Genomic DNA, 25,495 nt, shown 5'->3' with positions numbered 1-25,495 from the left:
CTGCGACGGAGACCTCAACCGCGACCCAGGAAGCCCTGCTGCAGCAGCCATCCGCCTGCAGCCAGAGCCCGCCTGGACCTGCAGCCGGCAGCTCGACGGCGAAGAAGCGCGGGAGCTGAAGCCAGTTGCCGGTCGGGTCCTCCGACCAGACGACGAACTCCGGCAGCACCTCCGCCGAGTGGAAGCGCGGCCGGCCGCGCGACCACGGCACGTCTCCCTTCACCGACAAGGCTGCCACGACCGGGGCGACCCCCACACCGCGAAGCGGCACCGCCGCGGCTGCGGAGGGCCGCGGCGGGGGTCGCGGTGTGCTTGCGGGGACGGCCGCGTCCATGCTTGGGCACCGGGGAGCCGGGCCCCTCCTGACGGGCCTTTCCCTTCTCCGCGGCGGAGAACCTCTTCGACGGCGCCATTGGTGTCGCTACTGGCAATGGAGCAAAGGGGGAGAAGCGAGAGGAATGGGAAGAGATGGGCGACGGGGGCTCCGCCCCCCTCCACATTTATAGCAGGAGAAGGCCAACCAGCACCCCCACGATCGCAGGCAATTATGGTTTTACCTTGCATGCAGCAGGGACTCGTCAAGTCGGGCAGTTGCCGAGGCAGCATGGGGAAGCGGAGACGCCCACGTCCAATCAACCGTCACGCATCAACCGAGGCCGTAGGCTATTGGGGCCCGCGGCGCTCCGCACTTGCCCTTTGGCTTCGCCTCAAAGCCAAGTCCGAGCACGCCTTGGGCCCGGGGGCTACTGTCGGCGTTCTGGGAACAGGGGTCCCCAGACTTGCCTGCCTGCGGCCCACGGCGTGGCTCTGCGAGCGGGCCCGTACGGCCCATCTTCACCAACAAGCATTCGAGACCCTCGCGAGGGGCCAAGCCTCGCGAGGCGGACGACACAGGACCTCCTCGGGAGCGGCCTCACCAGGCTGGCTCGTGAGGGGCGAAGAGATCAAGGCAAGGCAAACCTCGCAAGGTTCCAATGACGCAAGCCATGACGATCGATACCAGGCGGGCGCCAGCGCGCACAGTGTCCTCGCTTCCTCTTTGGTGCTAAGGAGGCAAGCACAGGCGAGGAGTACCGAGGCATCAAGCAAAGGTTTCCATATCGGTGCAACGAGACCAAGACCAGCAGGACGGCAAGACGAAGGTCATCGTGGAGCCCAAGCCAGCGTCACCACCAGAGCCTTTGGCAGGCGAAGACGACTTTTGTCAGGATAAGCTGTACTAGATGTCCCCTTTCAAATTGGTCGTTGTGGCATCCCTTCCCGCTCAATATTTGGGAAGAGGACCAGGGCCTCTATAAATAGGACTAGCCACCACAGTAGGAGGCGGCTCGAATTGATCTTGAGCAATCCTCACCCGCACACCAGCTCACCGAGCACAAGAACACCTCACCTCAGGAGGCTGTTCTTCCCCTTGTACTGTTCATCCTCAACCCGAGAGGCAATCCACCACACCACACTGGAGTAGGGTATTACACCACAACGGTGGCCCGAACCAGTATAAATCTTGTGTCTCTTGTGTTGCGAGTTCGTCGAGCCAAGCTTAGAGATCCCGGTGAGGCTGAGGGCGTGATTTGGTAGGGGGAGATCTTCGCGCGCACCCCAGTGTTCGACCCTTGAGGGTTTTGCCAGAACCCGAAATCTGACAGACGGATCGAGAGTCTTGAAGTCAGGGCGTTCTTGAATCATCAGGGCTAGGGTGTCAAATGAGCTGTCAAGTGATCTCAGGAGCGTCTTGATGATTTCATGCTTGGTGATCTCAGTGGCGCCGAGAGCATGAAGCTCATTTGTGATATCAGTGAGTCGATCAAATGTGAGCTGGACATTCTCATTGTCGTTTCTCTTGAAGCGGTTGAAGAGGTTGCAAAGGACACTGATCCTTGAGTCTCTCTGGGTTGAGACGCCTTCGTTGACCTTGGAGAGCCAGTCCCAGACTAGCTTCGAAGTTTCCAGAGCGCTCACACGGCCATACTGTCCTTTGGTCAGATGACCACAGATGATGTTCTTGGCAGTATAATCCAGCTGAACGAACTTCTTGACATCAGCAGGGGTGACACCTTCACCAGTCTTGGGAACGCCGTTCTTGACGACATACCAGAGGTCGACATCAATGGCTTCAAGATGCATGCGCGTCTTATTCTTCCAGTAGGGGTAATCAGTGCCATCGAAGAAAGGGCACGCAGCAGAGACCTTGATTATCCCTGCAGTCGACATAGCTAAAACTCCAGGTGGTTAAACCGAATCACACAGAACAAGGGAGCACCTTGCTCTGATACCAGTTGAAAGTGCTAGTTATTGACTAGAGGGGGGTGAATAGGCGTTTTTTATGAAAGTCTTCAAAACACGGGGGCTTTGAAGACAAACGATAGAAATGAACCTATTGATATGCAGCGGAAGGTAGACTACACTAGACAAGCCATAGTCAAGTAAGTAATGAAGTGAAAGTACGAAGACTATAAGCAGCTAGGTAGTATAGATCAGGATGGAAGATAGTATGAAGCCAAACAATAATAGTCGTCACACAGTGAAGTCAATCAGATAAAGCAAGCAGGCAATGACTTCACGAAGACAAACTGTAAGTAAAGAGAGGGAGAAGATAGAACCAGTAGCTTGGAGAGGATAGGGATTTGTTGGACCAGTTCCAGTTGCTGTAACAACTGTATGTCTGGTTAGGGACGTTGAGATTCAACTCAGAAGACCGCATTTTCACCTTATTCCCCTTAAGCTAAGGACACTTAGTCCTCGCCCAATCACTCTGGTAAGTCTTCAAGGTAGACTTCCAAACCTTCACAGACTTTGTTCACCGGCAATCCACAATGACTCTTGGATGCTCAGAACGCGACGCCTAACCAGCTGGAGGATTCACAGTCCTCAACTGTAATAAGTCTTCTGATCACGCGGACAGAAAGACTTCAGTGATGCCTAACACTCTTTGGCTCTGGGTGTTTTGGGCTTTGTCCTCGCAAGGATCTCTCTCTCAAATGCTTCGGAGGTGGGTTGCTCTCAAACGACAAAAGCCGTGCACTAACTCTGAGCAGCCACCAATTTCTGGTGTAGGGGTGATACGTCTCCAACGTATCTATAATTTTTTATTCTTCCATGCTATATTATATTCTGTTTTGGATGTTTAATGGGATTTATTATACACTTTTATTATTTTTGGGACTAACCTATTAACCGGAGGCCCAGCTTGAATTGCTGTTTTTTTTGCCTATTTCAGTGTTTCGCAGAAAAAGAATATCAAACGGAGTCCAAACGGAATGAAACCTTCGGGAACGTGATTTTCGAAACAAACGTGATCCATAGGACTTGGAGTCTACATAAAGCAATCAACGAGGAGAGCACGAGGCGGGGGGGCGCCTACCCCCCCAGGCGCGCCCTCCACCCTCGTGGGGCCCATGTTGCTCCACCGACGTACTTCTTCCTCCTATATATACCCATGTACCCTGGAAACATCAGATACGGAGCCAAAACCCTATTTCCAGCGCCGCAACCTTCTGTAACCGTGCGATCCCATCTTGGGGCCTTTTCCGGCGCTCCGCTGGAGGGGGCATTGATCACGGAGGGCTTCTACATCAACACCATAGCCTCTCCGATGATGTGTGAGTAGTTTACCTCAGACCTTCGGGTCCATAGTTATTAGCTAGATGGCTTCTTCTCTCTCTTTGGATCTCAATACAAAGTTCTCCTCGATCTTCTTGGAGATCTATTCGATGTAATCTTCTTTTGCGGTGTGTTTGTCGAGATTCGATGAATTGTGGGTTTATGGTCAAGTTTATCTATGAACAATATTTGAATCTCCTCTGAATTCTTTTATGTATGTTTGGTTATCTTTGCAAGTCTCTTTGAATTTTCAGTTTGGTTTGGCCGACTAGATTGATCTTTCTTGCAATGGGAGAAGTGCTTAGCTTTGGGTTCAATCTTGCGGTGTCCTTTCCCAGTGACAGCAGGGGCAGCAAGGCACGTATTGTATTGTTGCCATCGAGGATAAAAAGATGGGGTTTATATCATATTGCATGAGTTTATCCCTCTACATCATGTCATCTTACTTAAAGCATTACTCTGTTCTTACAAACTTAATACTCTAGATGCATGCTGGATAGCGGTCGATGTGTGGAGTAATAGTAGTAGATGCAGAATCGTTTCGGTCTACTTGTCGCGGATGTGATGCCTATATACATGATCATACCTAGATAAGCCACTAGTGAAACCTATGGCCCCCGGGTCTATTTTCCATCATATTAATCTTCCAACACTTAGCTATTTCTATTGCCGTTTATTTTACTTTGCATCTTTACTTTTACTCTTTATCATAAAAATACCAAAAATATTATCTTATCATATCTATCAGATCTCACTCTCGTAAGTGACCGTGAAGGGATTGACAACCCCTTTATCGCATTGGTTGCAAGGTTCTTATTTGTTTGTGTAGGTGCGTGGGACTCGCGCGTGGCCTCCTACTGGATTGATACCTTGGTTCTCAAAAACTGAGGGAAATACTTACGCTACTTTACTGCATCACCCTTTCCTCTTCGAGGGAAAACCAACGCAGTGCTCAAGAGGTAGCAAGAAGGATTTCTGGCGCCGTTGCCTGGGAGATTCGCGCCAAGTCAAGTCAAGATTTGACTCCCAGCAACGAGCCATTTATGGCGCCGTTGCCGGGGAGTCTACGCACAAGTCAAGACATACCAAGTACCCATCACAAACTCTTATCCCTCGCATTACATTATTTGCCATTTGCCTCTCGTTTTCCTCTCCCCCACTTCATCCTTGCCGTTTTATTCGCCCTCTCTTTTCCGTTCGCCTCTTTTTCGCTTGCTTCTTGTTTGCTCGTGTGTTGGATTGCTTGCTTGTCACGATGGCTCAAGATAATACTAAATTGTGTGACTTTACCAATACCAACAACAATGATTTTCTTAGCACTCCGATTGCTCCTCTTACCGATGCTGAATCTTGTGAAATTAATGCTGCTTTGTTGAATCTTGTCATGAAAGATCAATTCGCCGGCATTCCTAGTGAAGATGCCGCTACCCATCTAAATAGCTTCGTTGATTTGTGTGATATGCAAAAGAAGAAAGATGTGGACAATGATATTGTTAAATTGAAGCTATTTCCTTTTTCGCTTAGAGATCGTGCTAAAGCTTGGTTTTCGTCTTTGCCTAAGAATAGTATTGATTCATGGAATAAGTGCAAAGATGCTTTTATCTCTAAGTATTTTCCTCCCGCTAAAATCATCTCTCTTAGAAACGATATCATGAATTTTAAGCAACTTGATCATGAACATGTTGCACAAGCTTCTGAGAGGATGAAATTAATGATACATAATTGCCCTACACATGGTTTGAATCTTTGGATGATTATACAAAAAAATTATGCCGGATTGAATTTTTCTTCTAGAAATCTTTTAGATTGGGCCGCGGGAGGCACTTTTATGGAAATCACTTTACGAGAAGCTACTAAACTCCTAGATAATATTATGGTTAATTATTCTCAATGGCACACCGAAAGATCTACTAATAAAAAAGTGCATGCGATAGAAGAAATTAATGTTTTGAGTGGAAAGATGGATGAACTTATGAAATTATTTGCTACTAAAAGTGTTTCTTCTGATCCTAATGATATGCCTTTGTCTACTTTGATTGAGAATAATAATGAATCTATGGATGTGAATTTTGTTGGTAGGAATAATTTTGGTAACAATGCGTATAGAGGAAACTTTAATCCTAGGTCGTTCCATAGTAATTCCTCTAATAATTATGGTAATTCCTACAACAATTCTTATGGAAATTTTAATAAGATGCCCTCTAAATTTGAGACTAGTGTTAAGGAGTTTATGAATTCGCAAAAGAATTTCAATGCTTTGCTTGAAGAAAAATTGCCTAAGATTGATGAATTGGCTAGGAACGTTGATAGAATTTATCTTGATGTTGATTCTTTGAAACTTAGATCTATTCCACCTAAGCATGATATCAATGAGTCTCTCAAAGCCATCAGAATTTCCATTGATGAGTGCAAAGAAAGAACCGGTAGGATGCGTGCTAAGAAAGATTGCTTTGTGAAAGCGTGTTCTTCTAGTTTTTATGAGAATAAAGATGAAGATCTAAAGGTTATTGATGTGTCTCCTATTAAATCTTTGTTTTGCAATATGAATCTTGATAATGATGGGACTGGAGATGAGTCACCTTTACCTAGAAGGCGTCCCAAAAATTAGGAGTTTTTAGATCTTGATGCAAAAATTGGTAAAAGTGGGATTGAAGAGGTCAAAACTTTAGATATCAATGAACCCACTATTTTGGATTTCAAGGAATTTAATTATGATAATTGCTCTTTGGTAGATTGTATTTCCTTGTTGCAATCTGTGCTAAATTCTCCTCACGCTTATAGTCAAAATAAAGCTTTTACCAAACATATCGTTGATGCTTTAATGCAATCTTATGAAGAAAAACTTGAGTTGAAAGTTTCTATCCCTAGAGAACTTTATGATGAGTGGGAACCTAATATTAAAATTAAAATTAAAGATCATGAATGCTATGCTTTGTGTGATTTGGGTGCTAGTGTTTCCATGATTCCAAAAACTTTGTGTGATTTGCTAGGATTCCGTGAATTTGATGATTGTTCTTTAAACTTGCATCTTGCGGATTCCACTATCAAAAAACCTATGGGAAGAATTAATGATGTTCTTATTGTTGCAAATAGGAACTATGTGCCCTTAGATTTCATTGTTCTTGACATAGATTGCAATCCTTCATGTCCTATTATTCTTGGTAGACCTTTCCTTAGAATGACTGGTGCAATTATTGATATGAAGGAAGGGAATATTAGATTCCAATTTCCGTTAAGGAAAGGCATCGAACACTTCCCTAGAGAGAAAATAAAATTACCTTATGAATCTGTTATGAGAGCTACTTATGGATTGCCTACCAAAGATGGCAATACTTAGATCTATCCTTGTTTTTATGCCTAGCTAGGGGCGTTAAACGATAGCGCTTGTTGGGAGGCAACCCAATTTTATTTTAGTTTTTTTATTTTTGCTTCTGTTTAGGAATTAATATTTGATCTAGCCTCTGGTTAGATTCGTTTTTATGTTTCAATTAGTGTTTGTGCCAAGTTAAACCTATAGGATCTTCTTGGATGATAGTTATTTGATCTTGCTGAAAATTCCAGAAACTTTCTGTTCACGAAAACAATTGTTAAAAATCGCCAGAACGTGATAAAATACTGATTCCAATTGCAGTAGATCAATAAACAAATCTTATAGGTCTTCCTATTTTGGTAGATTTTTCTGAGTTCCAGAAGTTTGCGTTAGTTACAGATTACTACAGACTGTTCTGTTTTTGACAGATTCTGTTTTTCGTGTGTTGTTTGCTTATTTTGATGAATCTATGGCTAGTAAAAGAGTTTATAAACCATAGAGAAGTTGGAATAAAGTAGGTTTAACACCAATATAAATAAAGAATGAGTTCATTACAGTACCTTGATGTGGTGTTTTGTTTTCTTTCGCTAACGGAGCTTACGAGATTTTCTGTTGAGTTTTGTGTTGTGAAGTTTTCAAGTTTTGGGTAAAAGATTTGATGGATTATGGAACAAGGAGTGGCAAGAGCCTAAGCTTGGGGATGCCCATGGCACCCCAAGATAATCTAAGGACACCAAAAAGCCAAAGCTTGGGGATGCCCCGGAAGGCATCCCCTCTTTCGTCTTCGTCCATCGGTAACTTTACTTGGAGCTATATTTTTATTCACCACATGATATGTGTTTTGCTTGGAGCATCTTGTATGATTTGAGTCTTTGCTTTTTAGTTTACCACATTCATCCTTGTTGTACACACCTTTTGAGAGAGACACACATGATTCGGAATTTATTAGAATACTCTATGTGCTTCACTTATATCTTTTGAGCTATATAGTTTTTGCTCTAGTGCTTCACTTATATCTTTTAGGGCATGGTGGTGGATTTGTTTTATAGAAACTATTGTTATCTCATGCTTCACTTATATTATTTTGAGAGTCCTACAAAACAGCATGGTAATTTGCTTTAATTATGATAGGCATTCAAGATTAGTATTTTTTTTCTTATTAGTGTGTTGAATACTATGAGAAGTTTGGTGCTTGATAATTATTTTGAGATATGAAGATGGTGATATTAGAGTCATGCTAGTTGAGTAGTTGTGAATTTGAGAAATACTTGTGTTAAAGTTTGTGATTCCCGTAGCATGCACGTATGGTGAACCGTTATGTGATGAAGTCGGAGCATGATTTATTTTTTGATTGTCTTCCTTATGAGTGGTGGTCGGGGACGAGCGATGGTCTTTTCCTACCAATCTATCCCCGTAGGAGCATGCGCGTAATACTTTGCTTTGATAACTTGTAGATTTTTGCAACAAGTATATGAGTTCTTTATGACTAATGTTGAGTCCATGGATTATACGCACTCTCATCCTTCCACCATTGCTAGCCTCTCTAATACCGCGCACTTTTCGCCGGTATCATACACCCACCATATACCTTCCTCGAAACAGCCACCATACCTACCTATCATGGCATTTCCATAGCCATTCCGAGATATATTGACATGCAACTTACCACCGTTCCATTTATTATGACACGCTTCATCATTGTCATATTGCTTTGCATGATCATCGTATTTATTATGACACGCTTCATCGTATTTATTATGACACGCTTTATTATGACACGCTTCATCATGATCATGTAGCTAGATGGCTTCTTCTCTCTCTTTGGATCTCAATACAAAGTTCTCCTCGATCTTCTTGGAGATCTATTCGATGTAATCTTCTTTTGCGGTGTGTTTGTCGAGATCCGATGAATTGTGGGTTTATGATCAAGTTTATCTATGAACAATATTTGAATCTCCTCTGAATTCTTTTATGTATGATTGGTTATCTTTTCAAGTCTCTTTGAATTTTCAGTTTGGTTTGGCCTACTAGATTGATCTTTCTTGCAATGGGAGAAGTGCTTAGCTTTGGGTTCAATCTTGCGGTGTCCTTTCCCAGTGACAGCAGGGGCAGCAAGGCACGTATTGTATTGTTGCCATCGAGGATAAAAAGATGGGGTTTATATCATATTGCATGAGTTTATCCCTCTACATCATGTCATCTTACTTAAAGCATTACTTTGTTCTTATGAACTTAATACTCTAGATGCATGCTGGATAGCAGTCGATGTGTGGAGTAATAGTAGTAGATGCAGAATCGTTTCGGTCTACTTGTCGCGGACGTGATGCCTATATACATGATCATACCTAGATATTCTCATAACTATGCTCAATTATATCAATTGCTCGACAGTAATTTGTTCACCCACCGTAATACTTACGCTCTTGAGAGAAGCCACTAGTGAAACCTATGGCCCCCGGGTCTATTTTCCATCATATTAATCTTCCAACACTTAGCTATTTCTATTGCCGTTTATTTTACTTTGCATCTTTACTTTTACTCTTTATCATAAAAATACCAAAAATATTATCTTATCATATCTATCAGATCTCACTCTCGTAAGTGACCGTGAAGGGATTGACAACCCCTTTATCGCGTTGGTTGCAAGGTTCTTATTTGTTTGTGTAGGTGCATGGGACTCGCGCGTGGTCTCCTACTGGATTGATACCTTGGTTCTCAAAAACTGAGGGAAATACTTACGCTACTTTACTGCTTCACCCTTTCCTCTTCAAGCGAAAACCAACGCAGTGCTCAAGAGGTAGCAAGGGGGTGGGCTATTTATAGCCAGGAGGCAACCCGACCTGATTTGTCCGAAATGACCCTGGGTCACTAAGGAACTGACACGTGTCCAATGGTCAGATTTCAAACACACGCGGCAGCTTGACTTGGGCTACAAGTAAAGCTGACTTATCCTGCTCTGGATAAGATTTGCTCTCATTGTCTTCGCTCGAAGACATAGGATTTGGTTGAGCATCACTTCAGTCACTCTGACTTTGTTCACTTGGACCCCACTTAACATTATGGTGGTTCCTATGACTCAACAAAGAAGAAAAGGAAACTACGAAACAACTATGTCTCTGCACTCCATAGTCTTCATGCGATGTCTTCTCATGTCAGTCTTCATTGTGAATATCTTCACATACCACCATTGTCTTCAATGTCTTCACACATTTTAGGGGTCATCTCCGGTAGGTAAACCGAATCAATGAGGGACTACTACCTGTGTTATCCTGCAATTCTCACAAACACATTAGTCCCTCAACCAGGTTTGTCGTCAATACTCCAAAACCAACTAGGGGTGGCACTAGATGCACTTACAGGTGGCACCGAGATGCAGAATCGCAAGCGGTTACTGCAACTCGGTGTGACCGAAAGGTTCAAATTGGTTGCACCGAGATTGAAAACCTATATCAACTCAGTGAACTCGGTGTGACCGAAATGCACAGAGAGGTTTTGGAAGTTTAAGTCTATAACGAATCGGGGACTCCGAGTGCTCCTCACACAGAGTGGTTCGAATCTGACTTGATCAAACTTTGTGATGTAGCATGAATAGAGTTTGAGATGAGAAAGCATAGATAGCTAGAGGAAGTTCTTAGGCATTCTTGCCCATCCACTTGGCAAAAGAAAAAAAGAGCCAATAAATCAAAGCAACAAGTGGATGTCCTTGAATGAGTAAAATATGCAATCAACACGCTCACACAATAAAATGGCAAATGAAATATGTGACAAAGCATGCACAAACACTCTAGCATCTATCAAGCAATTGGCGATGACTAGGTCATCTATATATGAGTATATTGACTTAGGAGTCAAATGAGAACATTTGATCATAAGTCATACTCATCGTTAAAGCACAAGTGGGGTTACCACTTTTACATAAAGCATTGTTGTGTTCACATCATTAGAGTTGCTTTAGCTCGATTGTTATAGTAAAGCTCCCCCTAGATGTGATATCCCCCCTAAGAGGGATGAACTAACCTTGGGTTTTGTCGATGATGACTTCATGTAGATGTTGAAGATGTGGATGCTCAATGTTGATGTAGATCATTTGGAGCAGTCCATTGGAGTGAGTTGCACTTTCAATACCTACACGGGTTAGTCCCACAAGAAACAAACAAGGATATCCATACACATAGAGTGATGTTCACACAATATGATGTCCATGAAAGCATTAGGTTACCTTGTCCCTTGTCTTACCAACAAGAGGGTTTGTGACTCCTTGAACTAGTGCAAGATGTGGAAGTTGTTTGCACTTGTCGTCGCCAAAATGATATGAGTGAAGTATGTTGGCGGAGTCACCCTCAAGAAATCTCTAGTTCTTCTTCTTCGGGATCCACATCATCTTGATGGGAATCCTTGGAGTTATAGTCGTACTTGACGTGGTAGAACTTGATGTAGTCTTGGGAACCCACTTGACCAAGGCCTTAGGAGCTTATTCAAATGCATCAATCTCCTCTTGAAGCTTGTCCTTGCCTTTTTGCTTGTGGTCTTGTGGTGGAAGATCATCTTGAGCTTGTGTTCCTTGGAAAGAAGTAGAATCATACTTCTCTTGTTGAGGAACAAACTTCGTCTTGGGGTATTGATCTTCTTCCCACTCAACTCCATTGGCATTGAACTTTTGTTGAAAACCAACACCTTGATTCTTCCGGTGTCTTCCTTGCTTGCGTACAGTTTCCTCAAATTGCTTACTCCCGGCAAGGCTCTTGTAAACACCTTTCTCTATGATTCCCTTCAATAAGCTATTTTCTTGCTCAAGTGTAACTTGGCTAAGAGAATCATTAGTGGAATCAAGAGAACTACTAGAAGCAACAACATTGGATTTAGCATGATTATTGTTACTACTAGATGAAGAATCTTTCTTACTCTTCTTGCTAGATTTAACTTGTGGCATGTAAGTAGACAAGAGTAAACGCTTGGCAATGTAAGAAGAACTTTTCTTGCGAAGATCATCATTGATTGCTTTTAAGAACCCATGCTCTTGCTCGAGGTTGAGCTTTTCAAAGCGTAACTTTTCATGAGTCTTTAAAAGTTCTCGATGATCTTCCAAGGTAGTTTCATGAGCTAACTTAAGAGTGTTTAGTTCTTTAGTTAGACACTCAATCTCATTCTTATCATCATCATTTGTTTTATCTTGATTATCATGATTAATAGCAAGTTCATCACAGTTTTCATCACTAGAGTTGTCAACAAGTAAATCATCATCACCTAGCAAATCATCTTCATCACTATTGAAATCAACATACTCAGGGTGTGATGCCTTTGGGCCTTTAGCCATGAAGCATCTTCCAATTCCTTCATTTGGTGAATCAAATATGTCGTAGGAGTTGGTTGACACAAGTGATAGACCGGCAACACCTTCATCTTGAGTATATTCGGAGGCGGAGTGATAACTTCTTTTGGAGTGATGGTCGGAGTCAGAGCCGGATACCCATTCACCAACATGAGCTTGATGTCTTTGTTTTGTGTAGCTCCTTGATGATTTGTCCTTCCTATCCAAATCCTTGCTTCTCCGAGAGGTTCTTCGTTCATAGCGATCATCCCTACTCCTTCTCTCTCTTGGTGGTGATTCTTCTCTTCTACTTCTTATTTTGGGTGAATCTTCTCTTCTTTTGTAGGGAGCCGTATACTCATTGGAGTAGTGTCTGGGTCTTCCACAATTGTAGCAATTACGTTCACGACTCGAAGATCTTTTGTCATTGTAGGACCTTGACTTGGAACTTCTTTCCTTGCTTCTACTCTTGTAGAACTTGTTGAAATTCTTCACCATTAGGCTCAATTCCTTATTGAAGGTTTCTTTCTCACTTGAAGATGTGGGAGCATCACATGAGGCTTTGTAAGCACCACTTGACTTGTTGTGAAGCTCTTCCTTATCCTTGAGTGACATCTCATGAGCAACAATTCTTCCAATGACTTCCGTAGGCTTCAGATCTTTGTAGTTGGGCATCATTTGGATCAATGTGCACACGGTATCATATTTTCCATCCAAGGCTCTTAGGATCTTCTTGATGATGAATCTATCGGTCATCTCTTCGCTTCCTAAACCGGCAATCTCATTTGTGATGAGAGCAAGCCTAGAGTACATTTCAGCGACACCTTCACCATCCTTCATTTTGAACTTGTCAAGTTGACTTTGGAGCACATCCAATTTGGATTCCTTGACGGAGTCTGTACCCTCGTGCATATCAATCAAAGTATCCCAAATTTCCTTTGCATTCTCAAGACGGCTGATTTTGTTGAATTCTTCGGGGCACAATCCGTCGAAGAGGATATCACAAGCTTGAGCGTTGTATTGCAACATCTTCAAATCTTTCGCGGTAGCTTCACGATTCGGTTCTCTCCCATCAAAGAATTCACCTTGCAAACCAATACACACAATAGCCCAAACGGCGGGGTTATGTCTAAGAATATGCATTTTCATATTATGCTTCCAACTAGCAAAATTAGTACCATCAAAGTAAGGACCTCTACGGTGGTAATTTCCCTTGCTAGACGCCATACTCTCCTAGGTTGTGAAACCAAGGCTATGATCACCAAATGTTATGGAAATCACGGCAAATGGAGACAAAAGCTCTAATACCACTTGTAGGATCGAAAGTATGTCTAGAGGGGGGTGATTAGACTACTTGACCAAATAAAAATCTAGCCTTTTCCCAATTTTAAGTCTTTGCAGATTTTAGCAACTTAGCACAAGTCAAGCAATCAACCTACACATGCAAGTCTAAGAGTATAGCAGCGGAATGTAAAACGTTGCACATGAAGGTAAAGGGAGGAGTTTGGAGGGAGCAAACGCAATGTAGACGCGGAGATTTTTTCCGTGGTTCCGATAGGTGGTGCTATCGTACATCCACGTTGATGGAGACTTCAACCCACGAAGGGTACCGGTTGCGCAAGTCCACGGAGGGCTCCACCCACGAAGGATCCATGAAGAAGCAACCTTGTCTATCCCACCATGGCCATCGCCCATGAAGGACTTGCCTCACTAGGGTAGATCTTCATGAAGTAGGCGATCTCCTTGCCCGTACAAACTCCTTGGTTCAACTCCACAATCTTGACGGAGGCTCCCAAGTGACACCTAACCAATCTAGGAGACACCACTCTCCAAAAGGTAATAGATGGTGTGTTGACGACGAACTCCTTGCTCTTGTGCTTCAAATGATAGTCTCCCCAACACTCGACTCTCTCCCACAGATTTGGATTTGGTGGAAAGATGATTTGAGTGGAAAGCAACTTGGAGAAGGCTAGAGATCAAGATTTATGTGGTTGGAATGAAATATCTTGACCTCAACACATGAGTAGGTGGTTCTCTCTCAGAAAATGTATGCTGGAAGTGTAGGCATGTTCTGATGGCTCTCCTCACGAATGAAGAGTGGGTGGAGGGGTATATATAGCCTCCACACAAAATCTAACCATTACACACAATTCACCAAACTCGGTGGGACCGAATCAGAAAACTCGGTCAGACCGATTCAGTTCAAAATGTGAACGTTAGGCTTTTTGGTGGGACCGACATGACAACTCGGTGGGACCGATTTCATTAGGGTTAGGGCATAGCGTAATCTCGGTGAGACCGATTACACAAACTCGGTGAGACCGACTTTGGTAATAAGCTAACCAGAGAGTTGGTCAGGCAAACTCGGTGGGACCGATTCGCTCATTTCGGTGAGATCGAAATGTTACGAAGGGGAAACAGAGAGTTTGCATTTCAAACTCGGTGGGACCGATCGCTCATCTCGGTTAGACCGAAATGTTACGAAGGGAAACAGAGAGTTTGCAATCCCATCTCGGTGAGACCGAGATCCCTATCAGTGAGACCGAAGTGACTAGGGTTTCTGGCAGTGGCTATGTCAAATGAACTCGGTGGCGCTGGATAGAACATTTCGGTGGGGCCGAGTTTGACTTTTGGTTTTGGACATATGTGGATATGAGAAAGTGGTTGAGGGCTTTTGGAGCATATCACTAAGCATTTTGAGCAAGCAAGCCATTAAGCAACACCTCATCGCCTTTTGATAGTATTGGCTTTCCCTATGGACTCAATGTGATCTTGGATCACTAAAAAGAAAATGTAGAGTCTTGAGCTTGAGCCAATATATGTCCTTAGCATTTTGAGGGGTCCACATTCCTAATCCATGCCATGCCAATCATTGAACTTTCTGAAATGATCATCTTGAAATAGCATTAGTTCAATGAGCTATATGTTGTTAGTAATTACCAAAACCACCCAGGGATAGTTGCACTTTCACTAACAAAGCTTTTATTTCTTCGAGTCCGGCCGTTGCAGCATTCGTCCACTCAAAGTGGTCGGTGCGTCGGAGCAGGCGATACAATGGCAATGCCTTTTTCCTAATCTGGAGATAAAGCGGCTTAAAGCTGCCACGCACCCGACTAGTTTTTGGACATGCTTGAGGTCTGTTGGTATAGCCAATTGTGACAGGGCTCGGATTTTGGCTGGGTTTGCTTCAATTCCTCTATTGGAAATGATGAACCCAAGCAGTTTTCTGGCGGGGACGCCAAAAACACACTTTTTCGGATTGAGCCGTATGTCATATGTTCGGAGGTTGTCGAATGTGAGGCGCATATTGTCCACCAATGACTCGACGTGCTTAGTTTTGATGACTACGTCATCTGCATATGCTTCAACCGTCTTGTCGATTTGCTTCTCCAGGCATGTTTGAATCATGCGTTGGTAAGTGGCGCCGGCGTATTTGAGCCCGAAGGGCATGGTGTTGAAGCAGAAGGGCCCGTATGGGATAATGAATGCCGTTGCGGCTTGGTCGGATTCCTTCATCTTGATTTGATGGTATCCGGAGTATGCGTCGAGGAAACATAGTGAATCGTGTCCTGCGGTTGCATCAATGATCTGGTCAATACGAGGAAGGGGGAAGGGATCCTTAGGGCAGACTTTATTGAGGTCTTTGAAATCGACACACAGGCGCCAGGATTTATCCTTCTTCGGTACCATCACCAGGTTTGCTAGCCAGTCCGGATGTTTAATTTCTCTGATAAACCCGGCTTCAAGTAGCTTGGCTAGCTCCTCCCCCATAGCTTGTCGTTTGGGTTCAGAAAAGCGCCGCAACGTTTGCTTGACTGGTTTGTATCCCTTCAATATATTGAGACTGTGTTCGGCCAGCCTGTGTGGGATTCCTGGCATATCCGAAGGGTGCCAGGCGAAGATGTCCCAATTCTCGCGCAAAAACGCGCGCAATGCAACGTCGACCGTAGGATCCAGCTGTGCCCTGATGGAAGCTGTCTTCTTGGGGTCCGCCGGGTGAACTTGAAATTTGACTATCTCGTCTGCTGGCTTGAAAGAAGTGGATTTAGACCTTTTATCAAGAATTACATCGTCTCTATCCACTGTGGAGCGCAGAGCGGTGAGCTCCTCGGCCGCCAAGGCTTCGGATAGTGCCTCGAGGGCCAAGGATGCGGTTTTGTTTTCGGCGTCGAGTGCTATGTCCGGATCACTCGCGATAGTGATAACACTATTGGGTCCGTGCATTTTGAGCTTCATGTACCCGTAATGAGGTATGGCTTGAAAGCGTGTGAATGCGTGAAAGAACATGCGGTGCCCCCATGTTTGGTTTTGGTAATTGATGACAATCTCTATGGACTAATGGTTGCCTTGAGTTATATTTGAAGGATTTGTCCATAGGCATTTCTTGAAGTCCATGTGTTGGTTTCAAGGAGTTTATGTGGTGACCAAGGTGTTATTAAGGAATTATCCAAAGATTGGTCATGTGAGAGTTGAGCTTATTGCAAGCATGTCTTGAAGAAGAAGATTGTGTGATCATTCATGTTTACCTTCAAGACATCATCCAAATGAAGAGAGTTGGAAAGATTCAAGGTTGATCAAGACTAAGTCAAGAGTGAATCAAGTTGATCAACACACAAAGCGCACAAGATGTACCGAGGGATCAAGCGATCCCATGGTATGGTAAGCATTGTCAATTACGCTTTGTGTACTAACCCATGGTCTTCGTGAGAGTTCTTTGTGGGGTTAGGTTGCGGTGTGCAAGTTCAAGTGAAGCGGGCAAGTTCAAGTAAAGCATCACGAAGAGATCAAATGTTTGAAGCCATTGTGGTGACAATGGACTTGTGAAGATGTGCGGAAGGGTGGCTCACCCATAGTGGAGTATGGGGGAGCAATCAACTAGTCTTCATCGAGCCAACGCAATCAAGAAAGGTGGTCCATCTTGAGGGAGTCAAGATCGTCATCATCTAGCTCAAGTGGACCATGTGCAAGGCAAAGGTTTGCTCTTGATAGGTTTTCTATTTTACCGGTCTCATGATGGTAGTTGGGAGACCGGGTTATAGGATCGATTGCCGTACTATCAAGGGGGGCTCTCGATGAGTAGCTTGATCGTATCATTCATAGAGAGCTCAAACCATTGCATCCTTGCATCATCTTTATTGGTTCTTGTTTGGTTCTTCTCTTTGTGAGTTTTGGAGCTTATGGTCATCTTGATGACAAGCTCGAGTTCATCGAAAACGGAGTTCACTCGCATCTTCTATGATGTTTTCGATGTTGGAGGTTATGCCGGTTCTTCTCGGTTGGAGGTTTCACTCCTCTATTTGTTGGCATACCTCCCCTGCCTCTTCTTACTATAACCAGTCGCTGTTTTGATGCTACTCGTCGTCTTGTATCCAACAAGCTTGAGTTTGCTCAATTCGGAGCTCAAATGAAGAAGTTTTGGCAGTTCTGTTTTTCTCCCTACGGTAGTACTGCGGTGGCAGCGGTAGTACCGCTTGTAGCGTCAAGCGGTAGTACCGCTCCAGTACCGCTCTACTACCGCCTCGATTTTGGGTCTGCTCTTTTCGTGTCGGGTTCAGCGGTAGTCGTGCGGCAGTAAGGCACGGTAGTTCCGCCTATAAGCGGTAGTACCACTCCGGTCAAGCGGTAGTACCGCTACTGCACTACTGCCACCGTACTCTGATCTGTCCTGCCTCCTTTTGTCCCGTGTTCTGCTCCTCCAGCGGTAGTACCGCTGGGGTGAGCAGTAGTATCACTTATCGGCGGTACTACCGCCCCAAGGTTCTTGTTTTGTTGCTCCTTATCACTGCTTCTTCCGCCCGAGCGGTAGTACCGCTCGTGTGCGGGCTGAGCACTTAACGGTTGGATTTTCCCCCTCCTATAAAAGGGGGTCTTCTTCCCCAATGAACCTTATCCTTTGAGCTCGTGTTCTTCCCCCATTGTTGACCTTCTTCGAGCTTGCTAACTCTCAATCCCTCCATGGATTCTTGCTAGTTTTTGAGGGAAAAGAGAGAGGAGATCTAGATCCACATTTCCACCAATCACTTTCTCCTCTATGTGAGGGGAACCCATTGGATCTAGATCTTGGAGTTCTTGGTGTTCTCCTTCTTGTTCTTCCTCTCATTTTCCTCCCTAGCATTAGTTGCTTCGGTGGGATTTGAGAGAGAAGGACCCGGGCACTCTGTGTGCCCTTGCCATTGCATTTGGTGCATCAGTTTGAGTTCTCCACGGTGATACGTGGAAGTTACAAGTTGAGAAGCTTATTACTCTTGGGTGCTTGGTGCCCTTGAGCTTGTTCCTCTTGGGTGCTTGGGCGCCCTAGACGGTTGGTGGTGTTCGGAGCTCAATCATTGTGGTGTAAAGCTCCGGGCAAGTGTCGGGGTCTCCAATTAGGTTGTGGAGATCGCCCCGAGCAATTTGACGGGTACCGGTGACCGCCCCCAAGGGTTGCCATTTGTACGGGTTTGGTGACCGCCCTCAAGGGTCCCTTAGTGGAATCACGACATCTTGCATTGTGCGAGGGCGTGAGGAGATTACGGTGGCCCTAGTGGCTTCTTGGGGAGCATTGTGCCTCCACAACGCTCCAAACGGAGATTGGCATCCGCAAGGGTGTGAACTTCGGGATACATCGTCGTCTCCGCGTGCCTCGGTTATCTCTTACCCGAGCTCTTTACTTATGCACTTTACTTTGTGTTAGCCATATTGTTTCTCGTCATATATCTTGCTATCACCTAGTAGTTTGTCTTGCTTAGCATAAGTTGTTGGTGCACATAGGTGAGCCTAGTTGTTGTAGGTTTTGTGCTTGACAAATTAACCGCTAGGTTTATTCCGCATTTGTTCAAGCCTAAACCGTAATTATTTTAAAGCGCCTATTCACCCCCCTCTAGGCGACATCCATGATCTTTCAATGCGTCTCGCCCTAACAGGGCATGATATCCATTGTTGAAAGGGGCCACCTGGAAGATTATCTCTTCGGACCTATAGTTCTCTGGCGTGCCGAATACCACGTCGAGTTTAATTTCCCCGCGCATATTGCTTCCTGACTGGGGATAATTCCTCGAAAAGTTGCATTGCTTTGCTCGATGCGACTCCTGTCCATTTGCATTTTATTGAGCGTGTCTTCGTAAATGAGGTTTAGTCCGCTGCCGCCGTCCATGAGCACCTTAGTGAGACGAAAGCCGTCTACAATTGGGTTTAGAACCAAAGCAGCCGGTGCTCGGACTGATCGGGCCCTTGGCTCGTCATTGGTGTTGAAGGTTATCGCCATATCGTTCCAAGGATTTATTATGGCTACATGATTGACTTCGGCGAGGTCGCGGAGTGCCCTTTTATGCCGGTTGTTTGAAGAAAAGGTCTCGAAGACCTTAAACATGTTGAGGTCATTATCCTCGGGGGAATGCCTCGCCGGGGTAGTGTTGGTGAGAATAGCCTCACCGCTTTTGGATACCTGCCGGAGTATCCAACATGCCCGAAGGCTATGAGTTGGTTCGGAATTTGGCGTCGTGTGTATCTGACAGGGCTTGTCGAGCCATTCGTCAAGGATAGTTTTGTGTCCCGGTAAGGGCTTAGTTTTCCTTTCCGCGAAGTAATGATCAGGTGCCCCGTAAGGGTGCATCCTTTTTGCCCGGCCGGTGGTTCCCACCGAACTGTCTGGGCTTTCCAAGCGCTTTCCATTGCGTAGTACTTCTGTACTATGTGTGCCAAATCTGCAAAGTGCAGTATGCGGCGCCGATTGAGGGCATTAATGATCCCCTCGTCTGTACAGTTGTGGCAAAAGGCTGATACTGCATCGTCGTCGCAGCAATCCTTGATCTTGTTTTTAATAAGTAGGAATCTAGCCCAAAAGTGATGGACGGTTTCCTGGGATTGTTGTCGTATATACATTAAATCGCATATGTCCAGGGGACTGGAATTGCTTGGAGAGTATTGATTGTGGTGGGTGGGTGGTCTTAAATCCGAACCCTGACCTACTGTGGAATCCGGATTTTGAAAATTTCCTGAGATTGTTGGCCCAGGATCCGGAGTGTCCTGGGGTTTTTTAGACTCGGCACCTAATTCTATGTTCGGAGGACAGATGATCTCATCTTGACGATGAGTGTCCGGCTCGTAGGGCTCGAAGATCCGGACATAGTTTGTTTTCAGCATAGGAGGAGTAGTATCCTCAAGTTGTTCTTCCACAACAGTCACCAGGTGGGTGACAGGTGGAGACCTGATTTCCCTCTGATCGGGTTTAAGCCCAATCAGATCGTAATCTGTTGCGACCCCTAGGGCGGCGATGCGATCTAGCAGTTCATTTAAAGACGAGACATCCGCCGGATCCATCTTATCAACACTTTCAGGGTTGATGCGGAGGTGATTTTTGGCAATCCGAGGGACCGTCTTGGGCTTAATGGTCGGGCGGGCGCCTATGGAGAAATTGCCAATCTGGAGGATCTGCCCGGGAACTAGGGCCCTTCCAGAGGTGATTTTGTCGCTGACGACGAGGCGAGCCATCGATCCTTCCGTCGACAACACAGATGAACTCTCAATGAAAGCACCAATGTCGGTGTCAAAACCGGCAGATCTCGGGTAGGGGGTTCCGAACTGTGCGTCTTAGGATCGAAGGTAACAGGAGACAGGGGCACGATGTTTACCCAGGTTCGGGCCCTCTTAATGGAGGTAATACCCTACTTCCTACTTGATTGACTTTGATGAGTATAGGGGTTACAAGAGTTGATCTACCTCGAGATCATAATGACTAAACCCTAGATGTCTAGGGTGATTGATTATGATTGCCTCTACGAACTAAACCCTCCGGTTTATATAGACACCAGAGGGGGCTAGGGTTGTACAAGGTCGGTTTACAAGGGAAGGAAACTATACACCCAAACGTCAAGCTTGCCATCCACGCAAAGGAGAGTCCCATCCGGACACGAGGGAAGATCTTCGATCTCATATCTTCACGGCCCATCAGTCAGGCCCACATCACATAGTCCAGACGCCCGAGGACCCCCTAGTTCAGGACTCCCTCAATGGGAACAACCGCCCATGGAGGGAGAACCACCATTGAATATCAGCTCAAACATCCGAATGAACAATATTCTATCCAAGTGGTGTTCTCAGGGTTTTGCTGATTTTCTTCACCGGCCTGCGAGCCTCTTCTGAGGTCGTTTTACTTCTGTAATAGATGCGGACTAGGCGTCTTGGCTTGATTATTATGGTTTTCCCTTTGGTAAGGACAAAATGCCGATTTTGCTCTCTCGGAGTTGGAGAGTTTCTATAATACTAACTTGGTACTCCAGTCGTGTGGTTTCTTTCTATATGAAATGGAGCCGGGAACCCCTTTTCATTGAAAAAAAAAAATACTATTATCTCCCCGCTCACCCCCCGCACCCCAAGCATTTTGATCGGGACGGTACCGGTACGGGAGTCCGCCAATTTCCGGCGCGCGGGAAAATTTCCCGCACTCGCGCTCGAGCCTCGCCCGCTATAAGAAAGAATCGCACCACCACGGTTTCCTGCTCCACTTCCCCCACTTCCGCCGCCTCCCACCGAATGGGCCGCAAGAGGAGGGCTAGGGTTTCCAGCGACAGCGACGGCGACGACGTCGAGATGAACGGCGATGAGCCCGCCCCCGCCGCCGCGGAGAGCAAGAGCCTCTACGAGGTAATACCTCCGTCCAGACCCTAGGGCTTCGGATTCCGGCGCTAGTGTTCGATCTAAATCCTGCACGGATGTTTCGGATTCGTGGATGAACAGTAATGGCGTCGTATATACGTTTGTTTGATGTCGCTGCCCGCCCAGGGCTGTCCGCTGTTAAGTCAGGTGCTCCCTTGGTAGGAATTTCTCGTGGATCTCCATGCTAATCGCTCAGTTGTTAGTATTATATTTGGGTATTATGATTAAACATGCGCACACAGGAGGTTAGCCCCGAGATATGGAGTCCTATGACGTTACCTGCGTGTATAAACCCGGACACGTATCTTTCCCCTGCTGTCATGACATTTTTTAACACAAAACAGTAGCCTAGTGAACCGCAGTCAATTCATATCAAAACCGGACACATGCCCATTTCGGATCCAAAATATGCCGGGGTTAAAGGATCACATGCCGCACATATTGGTTAGTAAGTGTGCTAAAGGGCTTTTATCCTTGCCCTGTTTCTGCGGTCAAGCAGTTATGTGGCTGGATGTGAAAGGGAGATGTTTGCTTGGGATTTTGGAGTTAGGATCTGCTGGGCTGCTATATATATGTCGATCCAGGAACATACAATTGTTCAGTTAAAGGTGTCAATTGTCCTGTAAGTCATATGTTAGCAAATAGGAACATTTTTATTCACTTTATGGATCAGAATTCAGTCCTCACTTCCATGAGTTATAAAGTTTCTGGTTCATGTCCAGTTAAGCCAAGATATAATTTTTTGTTACAAGAACAAAAGCTGCACCGTGCTTGCATTCATGGTTTCTTCTCAAACATCATCACTAGTTTTTTTTTGTTTCTGCAAAGTTGCAGTCAGTTGGTGGATACAACTTGATTGCACTTACTATGGTAGAAAACCCATGTTTAAATAAACATGCAGAGAGCTGCAAGGGTACATGCAGTCCATGGCAGCGACCTCAAATTGGATTAAGTCTGAATTTCTACAGGAGTACTTTAATAAACAATTGTTATGCTGATATGCTCCACTTTGCTGATCTCATAGTATGACAGACATCTCATTTAATATGCTTGTTTTTCCTTCTTTCTGCAGATATTAGGGGTTGCGAGCACAGCTTCACAACAGGAGATAAAAAAGGCATATCACAAGTTGGCCTTGCGTCTTCACCCAGATAAGAATCCTGGAGATGAGGTAGGATTTCAACCCTGAACCTTTGTTGTAGTAAATACGTACCATGTATCTGAATTGAAATGCTATGTGTTGTCAGGAAGCCAACGAAAAATTTCAGCAGCTGCAAAAGGTGATATCTATTCTTGGAGATCAGGAGAAAAGGGCATTGTATGATGAGACTGGAATTACTGATGATGATGTGAGCACCTAATCCTAGCAATTTGGTTTCCACCTTTGAAGTTTCTGTGTAATATTCTCAAATCTTTTCCCTTGTGATAGGCACTGGTTGGAGAAGCTGCAGACAATCTCCAAGCGTACTTCAGAACAGTGTACAGAAAGGTATGTGTTTGCTCCATGCCAGTGAGAAACTTACGTTGCCCATTTGCTTATACAATGCATGATGAACTTGCTTTGTCTAAATTATTCTCAGGTCACAGAGGCTGACATTGAAGAATTTGAAGCTAAGTATAGAGGGTCAGACTCTGAGAAAAAGGATTTAAAGGAACTGTACACAAAATTTAAGGGCAACATGAACAGGTGATTGATGCTGGATTAAATGTTTGTTCCAAAACTTGATACTGCAACTGAACAACTGTGTTTCATTTCTTTTTTTTTCTAACCCTCTGCCTTTTTGTGCAGACTCTTCTGCTCAATGATTTGCTCAGATGCCAAGCTTGATTCTCACCGCTTCAAAGATATAATTGATCAGGCAATTGCTGAAGGTAAATAATCATATGCTGTTGCCACTATGATTTTTCCATATATAATTGATTTATTGTCCCATTTTCTTCATACAATCTACAACGAGGTGCTAGTAAAGTGCTTGATTTTACATGTTTGACTCAACCGGCTCCTCAAAACTTCTGTATGCGCAATTATCTTACCGCCTCCTTTCTTTGTAGGCGAGGTGAAGTCCACCAAAGTGTATGCGAAATGGGCTAAAAAGATCTCTGAGATAGAACCACCCACAAACCCATTGGAGAGGAGAGTGAAGTAAGTTCCCTACTAGCATTTATCCATCCCTTGAAACACTTCACTCGAGTTTGATCCTCTCAAGATACTAGTCGCTATCACCTGCTTATGTGAAGTCTGCACTGTTTTGTCTCCTGAAACTGCCATAGGAAAAAGAAGAGCCAGGAGAGCGACCTCATCCTGGCGATCTCGCAGCGCAGGGAACAGAGGAAGGAGCGGTTTGACTCTGTTCTGTCATCTATAATGTCCAAGTGTGATGACAACAAGGCGGGCAGCTCAGAGCCCACGGAGGAGGAGTTTGAGCGCGCTCGGCAGAGGCTTGAGAAGAAGCGCACCAAGGGGCGCAAATGGTATGAATCTTGACATGCATGCGCAAATGATATGAATCTTGACATGCATGCAGGCCCTTCGAGAAAAGATGGGTGTTGAGTGGAGTGGAGTGGAGGGGTTGTGTCGCAACTGTAGTGTCGCTTTGTTTTATGAGTGGGCGTGTGTATAAGTAACTGAATGCAAGTGTGGTGTGGTTTTAGATGTGAACAACTGTGGAAGTGTCCTGTCCCATGAATGAAATGAAATCCTCGGCATGCCGGCATGGCCAGGTGATAGTCTGTTCAATTCGTGTGTGATCAAAGTTGTTTTGATGCCTGCCGAAGGGAGATGTGAGACGACAGGTCGTGGGTATGAATTATTACTATTCAACCGATCAAACTCATTGATACACGTATTTTTAATCAAGCTGGTACTACTATTTTCTTCCTCAAGGGCAAGGGAATCGTTTGGTAATCCAATTCAATTGATCAAACTCATACCATGGGTTGATTAATCATCATATTAGATAGTTGGATGTTGATTAATCAAGCTGGTACTATGTGCCTAGTATCTAATTTATCTTAGATAGTTCGATGTTGATGTAGTGTTAATGGTGTTAATTTGGTAATGTTGTTTAATTATGCAATGAAGTAGTTAAATTTGCGTTTGAAATGATTCTTTATCAAGAAAGTGTGTTTGATTTTTTTCTGGATATCAAGTCTTTTTTTTGACAAAACGTCGACGGAGCAAATTTTCATTTTAATAAGTGAGAGGAGTTTTACAGAGGACTAGAGTATAGTAACAACAACATCTGCAGCGCCGCAAACAGCAGCAGCAGATATGGTCTATCCATTACAGCGCCGCAAACATTTACAGCGCTTCCAACAGCCATTGACACGGACCATGGAGGACGTCGTGGACAACCTAGGATTAAGTTTTGGATGATGCGCTAGACAAAGAAAACGTTCAATTCAGAATTAAAGGATGAGTAATGACAGAGAATTAAGTTACTATCAATGATCCATATTACTTAGTGTTGATTTAGCATAAAGTTGTACTAAATCAACGATATTGATATGGATCGGGTGAGTACAAGGGATGGGCAGTGATGCTCTTATATCGTGGTACTCGAACGTTCTTCACAGGTACTAGTGGCACCCGATCGCACTTGATTGAACTGTTACTGGGCACTGCTATTTGTGCTTGATTTTCT

General features: G+C 44.6%; 1 protein-coding gene across 1 annotated transcript; it reads left to right on the top strand.

The window, feature by feature from the left end:
• The first annotated feature begins 21,549 nt into the window (after positions 1 to 21,549).
• Positions 21,550 to 24,588, top strand: LOC109765332 (chaperone protein dnaJ 6). Its single transcript, XM_020324129.3, has 8 exons — positions 21,550 to 21,839; positions 22,924 to 23,022; positions 23,099 to 23,200; positions 23,281 to 23,340; positions 23,432 to 23,538; positions 23,641 to 23,723; positions 23,904 to 23,994; positions 24,123 to 24,588. Exons 1-8 carry the CDS (start codon positions 21,729 to 21,731, stop codon positions 24,334 to 24,336), a joined length of 867 nt encoding a protein of 288 aa, XP_020179718.1. The 5' UTR covers positions 21,550 to 21,728; the 3' UTR covers positions 24,337 to 24,588.
• The last annotated feature ends 907 nt before the right edge of the window (positions 24,589 to 25,495 follow it).

This window comes from Aegilops tauschii, chromosome 6, assembly GCF_002575655.3.
Source record: "Aegilops tauschii subsp. strangulata cultivar AL8/78 chromosome 6, Aet v6.0, whole genome shotgun sequence".
In the NCBI taxonomy this organism is placed as follows: Eukaryota; Viridiplantae; Streptophyta; class Magnoliopsida; order Poales; family Poaceae; genus Aegilops; species Aegilops tauschii.
The sequence above is the reverse complement of the archived record's forward strand: the minus strand, read 5'-3'. Positions and strand labels throughout refer to the sequence as shown.